This window comes from Crocodylus porosus, unplaced genomic scaffold (genome assembly GCF_001723895.1).
Source record: "Crocodylus porosus isolate Cpor-Errol unplaced genomic scaffold, CroPor_comp1, whole genome shotgun sequence".
NCBI lineage: Eukaryota > Metazoa > Chordata > Crocodylia > Crocodylidae > Crocodylus > Crocodylus porosus.
In genome coordinates this window covers 7,657,391-7,666,095 of record NW_017728934.1, presented here as the reverse complement: position 1 = coordinate 7,666,095, position 8,705 = coordinate 7,657,391, and the positions used below count along the sequence as shown (strand labels likewise).

The following is an 8,705-nucleotide window of genomic DNA, read 5'->3' as shown; positions in this document are numbered from 1 at the left end:
GGAACAGGCGGCGCCTCTGATCCAGCTCTGGCGCCTGGCTGCGCTCAGTGGGGGGATGTGCTGCCCTCAGACCAGCTGCCCTGTCTGCACAGAGAGAGCAAGGCCGCACAGTGCTGCCGGCCCCTCAGCCCTGACCCACCACCTGGGTCTGCCCCCTGCCCAGCCATGCCTGGCCTCTCAGTCCCTGCTGTCCCAGCCTTGAGGTCCTTTGCACCTCCCCACAGCTCTGCCACTGCCCCTGAATTCTGACCCACAGTGCCTGTAATCCCAGCCCAGGGCCCCAAAAAGGGGGCACAGTGTTGGGGAAAAGCCCTAGCCCTGATGAATTTGCTTGTAATCAGGGCTGTCCCCCAAGGTAACAGCACCATATTCATTGGCCTGGCTACAGAAATCCTCCATAATGCATCAGGACATGCCTGTCCCTTGGACATGCTATATGTGTACACATGCACACAGTGCACATGCATGCACATGCACTGGACACTACAGACACTACATGCTTTGCATGTGTATGTGTGCACATTACATATACGCATGTGCATGGCTGTAGACATGCATGTGAACCGCACACAGTCACACTCCCACTGAACACACACAGCACATGCAGACCACAGACACTTACAGACAGTACATATACATGCACAAAACCCCGGTTGCTTATACATAATCAAGCATGTGCTTAGAGTAACTGCACACATGCACTCACAGAGTCTCTATCTCCTATCCAAACACATACACACTCACTGTAGCCACCCCCACAGGCCATGGAAGTGAGGACACACACACACACACACACCCCCACCCACCCCCCAATACTGCTGACAGCCCCAGGGAAGACACACTCCCAGCTGCCGCTGCACAGTGGTGGCAGCTGAGCTCATGGGCTGCACCCTGCAGATGCTCCCCCCCTTACACCCTGCCCAGCTGGGACACAAGCTTCCTCGGGATGGGTGAGGGGAGCCCAAGCATAGGGGAAGAATGATTGCCCTCCCATATCAGGGGAGCCCAAGCCCTGACACTTATTGACCACTGCAGCTCAGCCACAGCTCACAAGGCTGCTCCCCCTCCAGGCACCCACCAGAGCTAGGCAGAGAGCAGGGGAAGCAAGGCCTGACATGGAGGAACCTCTAATCCACTTGCAGGGTTGCCTGGACCCATCTCCTCTGCTGAGATGGGCTGTGGGAACCGAAGCAGGGAGGGCAGTGGGAACAAATCAGTGCACAGGAAGAGCAGGGAAGGAAACCTGGAGGGAGTATCTCATAGATATGGGGACTCAGTGTATGTTGGGCAGGCTGTGCAGTAACTGTGGGGTCTTGGAGCAGAGGGGCTTTTCTGCATTAAATCTATGCAGTGTGTGTGTGTGTGTGTGTGTGTGTGTGTGTGTGTATGAGTGCATTCAGTAACCGTGAGGTTCTTTGCGTGAGGGGTTCTGTTCATTGATTTGGGGGAACTGTGTATGTGTCAATGCATTACAAGTGTCATCTGCCAGTCTGTGTATGCATGTGTGTTAGGGGGTTGCACTGGGTATGGGAGACTGCCAGGCCATACCCTGTGGTCTCTCATTTGTCTGCAGGGAAACCCCATTAGTAGTCCCCCATGGAGGCTTAGGACTGGGTGGGCTGGGTTTTAGAGCTGGGAGGAGCCTCCTGAGCTGTATATATGCCCATGGTCAGGGCTTCAGATGCCTCACTCCACCCCACACAAAACGCATCCCCTTCAACATCACACACATCCTGCCTCTCTGCCCACTTTGTCCAGTTGCAAGGCACATGAACCTGCCCATGTTTAGGCACTGAGAGCTGCACTGAGCCCCTGGCACAAGTGTGAGCTTGTCATAAGAGGCAGTGGTGAGACAAGTGGTTGGCACAGGCCCAAGGGGTCAAAGTCTGGTGGCAGCCCCATGTCCTGGTGTGCCCTGCTGAGCTTGGTGGTGGATTCTGTGGGCCAGACAGAGCTGCAAGGACTCCAGGCTACATCTCCCCCTGCTGGGAGCTGCCCTGGGCCCTGTCCAGAGAGGGCCCCTAACAATGTGCACAGGCCAGTGAGATCCACCCCCCGGTCTGCTGGCCTCACTGCACTGGGAGCATAGCTGGGACCAGGAGTGCCAAACTAGGCAGAAGCAGTGTGAAACTGGTCCATCCCAATGCACCCCTCTGAGTGTCTCCTATGCTGCACCCCTCCCTTTCCCCCACTCTCCCTTTTCTCTAATTAGCCCACACCCCAGCCCTCTCCTCATTTGTCCTGCCTAGGTTTTGCCTCTGTGTGTAATGAGGAAGGGACCTTAGAAGTCCTGACTACAGGCAAAACCTCCCCACTTGACCAAAACAGGTTGACAATAAAATATATAGTTAGGTATGTTTTAATGATGAGTTCAAATCTCTCATTAACAAGTATATAATACAGATGCTTTAATGTTGAATAGGGGTATAAGTTGTAGCTGTGCTGGTCTAAGGACATACCAGATTTGCCCAAAGAACCTTGTCTGCTTAATGCTGAATACAAACTCACAGGACAAGTTTTAACAGCCATAAGAGGGACCAGATCAAACATGGTCCCATGCTGTGCTAGCTGCCATCCTGCCCATGAATGCATGTGAGGGCAGCCACAGTCTAGTGTCTAAAGCTTTTCTCCTTTGCCCAGTAACCTTTAGTCTGACACTGTAAGCAAGTAATTACCAGCCAAAACATCCTTACCTCTGCCCATTATGTCCTTACTCTGCCCTGCAATTGGCCAAAAGACAGTGGGACAGACTCGTCATCCACATCTGGGTCACAGGAGACATGAGAGCTCTCTTCTCTTCCCAGGCATCCTGGGGGGAGTATTCTGAGCTCTGTCCCCATGGTCCAGAGTGCAAAGAAAGGGGAGACCAGCTCCCAGGAGCAACATGGGAAGGTGAAGATGTGGGCCAAGTCCTCAGCTTCATAAAAGGACACGCTCTGACGTTCACAGTCCACCTGAACTCTGATCTTCCTTGGTTTTTCCTCCATGCACAGGCGGGTTCGGGGAATGGTGAGAGCCTCCCACTGCCCTTCCATGCACTGCAGAGCCCAGACCCCCATGTCAGGGAACAGCAGGAACTCACCCGTCCTTTCTACAGACACCTTGGCCACCCCAATGGCCCAGCTGCCCCAGCTCCCCACCTCCACATCCCAGTACCACTTCCCAGATCTGAAGCTCTTGGAGGCCAGCACACAGGGCAAGCAGCTGAACCTCTTAGTGGTTTGGGGGACATCTTTCCAGATGGCCCCATGAGTCACGCTTCTCCGATCCTCGGACAGGATGAAACAGGGGTATGCTGTGTCCTCAGCCAGGTTCACCTCTGCTGCTGACAGGGACACTGCGGACAGAGAGAAAACCCAAGACAGTTAGGCACCTCAGTGCCTGTGAAGGCCTGGGCCTAGGGCCAAACCATAATGGTTTGAAACTCAAGCCTCAAAGTCACTTCTGCACCGTCTCTCTCGCTTGAAGTGTGCAAGTTCCTTGTTTTGGGGCTCACTGGAGTGATCCCAGATCTGGCACTCAGGAGATGACGTAGCGTGCGTGACCTGGCAATGCTGCCTCTGCCCCTCAGTTTCCCCCGCTATGAAACAGATGAACATGGGTTCATCAAAGGGAGGTCCTGCCTGACCAACCTGATTGCCTTTTATGACCATGTAACTAAATTCTTGGATGATGGTGTCACCGTGGACAGTCTTTCTAGACTTTAAGAAGGCCTTCTGTCTCTCACCCCATTTTCAACAATAAATTAGGCGACTGTGGCATTGACGCCTGCACAGTTGGATGGATAAAAAATTGGCTGATGGGACACATCCAGAGAGTAGTGATGCATGGGTTGTACTCAACCTGGTGAGACATGAACAGTGGGGTCCCCCAGGGCTTGGTCCTCAGGCCCGCGCTGTTTAACATCTTCATCAGCGACTTGGACAAGGGGGTGGAAAGCATGCTGTCCAAGTTTGCTGATGACACTAAGATGTGGGGCGAGGTGGATGCACTTGAAGAGAGAGAGGCTACAACTAGATTTAGAAAGACTAAAAAAGTGGGCAGGTGAGAATAGGATGGGGTTCAACGTAGACAAATGCAAGGTGCTGCACCTGGGGAAGGAATCCACAGCATACATACAGGCTGGGGAGTTCCCCTCTTGAAAGCACAGAGGCAGAACGGGATCTCGGAGTCATTACTGATTCCAAGTTGAACATGAGCCGCCACTGCCAGACCGCAGCCAGCAAGGCCAGCCATACCTTGTCATGCATGCGAAGATGCATCTCAAGCCGGTCCAGAGAGGTGATCCTCCCCCTCTACACTGTTCAGGCCGCAGCTGGAGTACTGCATCCAGTACTGGGCGCCGCACTTCAAGAGGGATGTGGCCAGCCTGGAGAGGGTTCAGAGGGGGGCCACCCGCTTGGTGAGAGGGCAGCAGGGCAGGCCCTATGAGGAGAGACTGAGGGACCTGAAACTGTTCAGCCTCAGCAAGAGGAGGCTGAGGGGGGACCTGGTGGCTGCCTACAAACTCATCAGGGGAGATCAACAGCAAATAGGAAGAGCCCTTTTCTCCCCAGCACCACCTGGGGTGACAGTGAACAATAGTAATAAGCTGATGGAGAACAGGTTTAGGTTAGAGATCAGGAGGCAATATTTTACCATTAGGGTGGCCAGAATCTGGAACCAACTTCCCAGGGAAGTGGTCCTCGCCCCTGCCTTGGGCAAATTCAAGAGCAGGTTGGATGATCACCTGTCTGGGATCTTGTGAACTCACCATACATTCCTGCCTGTGGCAGGGGGTCAGGGTAGATGATCTGATCAGGGTCCTCCTGACCCTAGTGACTATGAAACTATGATCCTGACCACAGTGGATGGAGAGCCCTAGCTAAGAACTGGAGGCTTGTATTACCATTAGCCAAATTCTCCAGCTCCTGTGTCCAGTAATGGTCTCACAGCTGCTATATCCAGAGCAACCCTTCCTCCCCTTCCAGACTTACTGAGGAAAGCAGAAGGGCTTTTTGGGATCCCCATGCTTTGTTCCCCCCAGCTTCAGGTGCAGCCAGATCTGTTCCAGGAAAGCTGTATGCAGTAGAGTGGATCCACTCTGTGCCTGGGACCTGAGATAGTGATTCACTCCCTGATCTGCCCCCTTAGCTCCACAGCCTGGAAGGTCTCTTGGCACCTGATTCTCACGGTGCTATTGGGATACACAGGGGGATCTGAGCTTTCACCGCTCTGTGTCCCATGGCTCAGCCCTATTGCACAGGGACTGCCGGAAGCGCCAGCACACACAGGAGAGCGTGAGGTCTCAGATACAACAAGTCCCCAGTGCTGCGTAAGTCCTTGAGATAAATAGAAACTCTCTCTCTTACCTGCTTTAAGGAACTGTCTCAACTCTGCAGGGGAAAAAAAGGGAGAGGGGTCACAGTTAGGTGGGGAGCTCAATAGAACGGTTCACAATACATCTGTCCAGTTTTTTTCTTTCTTTCATGTAAACCCAACTCTTTTTTCCCAACTGAATATCTTAATTTTGTCTGAATTTCTTTTTTACTCTTTTTGGTGGGGAAAAAAACCAAAATTCTTGAGATTTTTTATCACTCAAGAAACATTATTTTTGGTTTTAACGTGTATCAGTTGCACGCAGGAAAAAAGGACAAGAAGATATTTATGAAGAGTTTCATGACGAGGAAGCCCCCCCCCCGGCATTTCTTTGGTTCTTCCTTCAAAGAAAATAACTTTGTATTTTCCAGAGCTGCCCTCAAATGAGCCAGAGTCCCCAGAGCCACTGGGCCTACTAATGATCCCACCAAGGGGCCACGTTCCAGGAGGTATAAATTGGCCACAGCTCCACTGGACCTGGTATGAATTGGCTCCAGTTCTGTTGGGCAGGGACCACAGTGAATGCAGGCTTTGGTGGAGGATGGGAACCTCCCCGGATGCTCCTGCTGCAGGCTGTAAGGTCCCTCTTCTTGGGCTGACTTTGTCCTGTATAATGGACCAAACTTCAGGCAAGCATGCTGAGAGCTTCAGGCCAAGTGACTACACATTTCTGCAAAGGACTGAAGTCCCCAGACTGCACTGGCTCTAGTGGGCTGAGATGTTTTTATGTTATTCCCATAAACAACTTCTGTGAGGGGGAGAAGGGGAGGTGCACGAGTGACTGGTGCCTCCTGAATCTGGGGGGACACCCGCAGAAGCCGCCGACCCTGTCATGGGGGGCACCAGGCCTACCGACAGTATTAGTGTCGGCCATCGGGAGGGCACCATCCCCATGGGGTGGCACATGCACCCCTATGTACCCCCTACCAGTCACCTCTGGGGAGGTGGGAGGGAGTATGGTCCATTGACTTAGGTACTGTCCTAGCGAGGAGGGGCTCTGGCTTTTGCCACTGCCTCCCCACCGCTTCTCTGCATCTTGTATATATTATTCATTGGATAACATGAATAAGCAGCAGTGAGGGAACCCATGTCCTAAGGAGGCTGAGGCCAGGACCAGAAGCCAGGTATACGCATCTCTGGGCAATCCCAGAAACAGAATCCAAGTGCCAACATCTGCTGTTATGTAAATGCTGCCAAGGGGCATAGAGGCGAACCATGATTTAGTCCCATGTGCCTGTGCAGTGCCTGGCACTATGGGGCCTGGATCTCAATCAAGATCATAGGCGACAGGTAGGGAGGGCACAGAGAGGCACGTGCCCCACATGAGATTGGCTACTGCCAACACAGCTGCCGGCACCTGCAGGCAGTCGCCGCTTGCCACCCATCCCCGCTTGCCGCTGCCACCACCACAGCCAACTACAGGAGGTCCCCACTCGGCCAGCAATCGCTGCTGACATCACCGCGGCCACCTACGGGTGGTCCCTCCTCACCGCCACCATGCCCCTGCTGCCGACACCACCACCGCTGCCTGCAGGCAGCCGTCATGACCCCACCAAGCCTCAGAAGACACAAGTCATTCATGGTCAAGATGCCTGCGACATCCAGACAGGACTGCTCATGTCACCAGAAACATGAAACTAGATGTGCAGGAGAAACTCACCCAGCTCCTTAGATGCCTCCTCTGGAAGAGAAAGAGAGGGATGAAGCTGAGAACATGTTAGAAACAAGGAAGCAATACCCAGTGCCCAGGGCACTTGACCTGTCTAGCCCACATATGGTTATTTCCCCATAGCCACTCCTAGGACTAGGGGTCTGGCAGCAAACTGGGATTTGGGACACCTGGGTTCTCTCCTTGGATGAGCCTCTTACCAGTCTGTGCCTCAGTTGCCCCTTCATTTTTTAGACCGTGCCCTCTTTCTTTTAGACTGTGCCCACTTTTTAGACTGTAGCCTGTCACTGCACGTCTGCGAAATGTCTGGTATAGGGGCCCTGATCTCAGTCCAGATGTCTGTGACATCATGGTACAAGAGCCGGCAACTTGATGACAAAAGAAATACATGAATGGGGGTGTGTAGGGGCACTCTCCTCTGAAAGAGAGAGAGAGAGAGAGAGAGAGAGAGAGAGAGAGAGAGAGAGAGAGAGAGAAGGCTGTGAGCTTGAGTTAAAAGCAGAAGTACCCCATGCTGACAGTATCTGATCTTTTCAGCCCATACATGGCTCTTTTCCCATAACGCCCCTCTCCTGCCCGCACAGAGCCAGCCCACCCATCATGTTCTGCTTCCCCTCGGTTTAAATGTCCCAGGGAGTTCCCACATTCTGTTCTGCAACCATGAAAAAATGCAAACAAAATGTTAGGGATTATTAAGAGGGGAACTGTAAACAAAACAGAAAGTATTAACATTGATAAATGTGGATGACCCTTTATAAATCCATGGTGCACCCACACCTTAAATGGTGTGCCCAGTCCTGGTCCTCACACCTCAGAAAGGATATACAACAACTAGAGAAGGTCCAGAGAAGGGCAACAAGGATGACTAATGGTTTGGGGGGGCTTCCACATGAGAAGAGGCTAAAGAGGGTAAGCCTATTCATTTTGGAAGAGACGTGTGAGGGGTGACATGATAAGGGCTTACAAAATCCTATATGGCAAAGAGAAATTAAATAGGGATTTATTATCTACCTTCTCTCACAATACAAACACTAGGACTTAGAAAATAAAATTAGAAGGTAGTAAGTTAAAAACTAACACAAGGAAGTTCTTTTTTTATACAGCATGTAATAAAAATGTGGAATTCATTACCAGAGGATGTGGTATTAACTGACAGCTTAGCCAGATTGGAAAAGGGGCTTGATAAATTCTTGGAAGAAAGGGGAATCAGTAACTATTGAGCACAGGAGGGAGGGATTCAGCCTCTGAATTGAAACTTCCTAGACCTTAAATGCCGGAGGCTGCAACTGAACTCCAACTAGCTTCGAACATCAAGAACAATAAAAAGTCCTTTTCCAGATATGTGGGGAGCCAGAGGAAACGCAAGGGCAACACTGGACCCCTGCTGAACCAGATGGGACAGCTGACTACCCACGCCCAGGAAAAAGCCAACCTATTAAATGGGTACTTTGCGTCAGTCTTTCATCAGTCCCATGGGACACCCATGCTCACTATGGGACAGGGAGGTCCAGGTGGGGGAGATCCCCTGCCCTCCATCAATGCTGATCTCGTGAAGGAACACCTTGAGAAGCTGGATACCTTCAAGTCAGCCGGCCCTGATAACCTACACCCTGGGGTACTCAAGGAGCTGGCGAGCGTCATAGCCCAGCCCCTGGCACGGATCTTTGAGAACTCCTGG

The 8,705-nt window shown here is 52.2% G+C and overlaps 1 protein-coding gene across 1 annotated transcript in view; it reads right to left on the bottom strand.

Moving 5' to 3' along the window:
* Window positions 1-2,343: 2,343 nt before the first annotated feature.
* Window positions 2,344-8,705, bottom strand: part of LOC109317645 (butyrophilin subfamily 1 member A1-like) — a 12,192-nt gene continuing 5,830 nt past the window's right edge. Inside the window, exons 4-6 of the mRNA XM_019546453.1 lie at window positions 7,019-7,039; window positions 5,352-5,375; window positions 2,344-3,337 (exon numbers count right to left, since the gene is read on the bottom strand). Of these exons, the coding sequence (XP_019401998.1) occupies window positions 2,703-3,337; window positions 5,352-5,375; window positions 7,019-7,039 (680 nt within the window). The 3' untranslated portion in view covers window positions 2,344-2,702. The remainder of the gene's footprint in view (window positions 3,338-5,351; window positions 5,376-7,018; window positions 7,040-8,705) is intronic.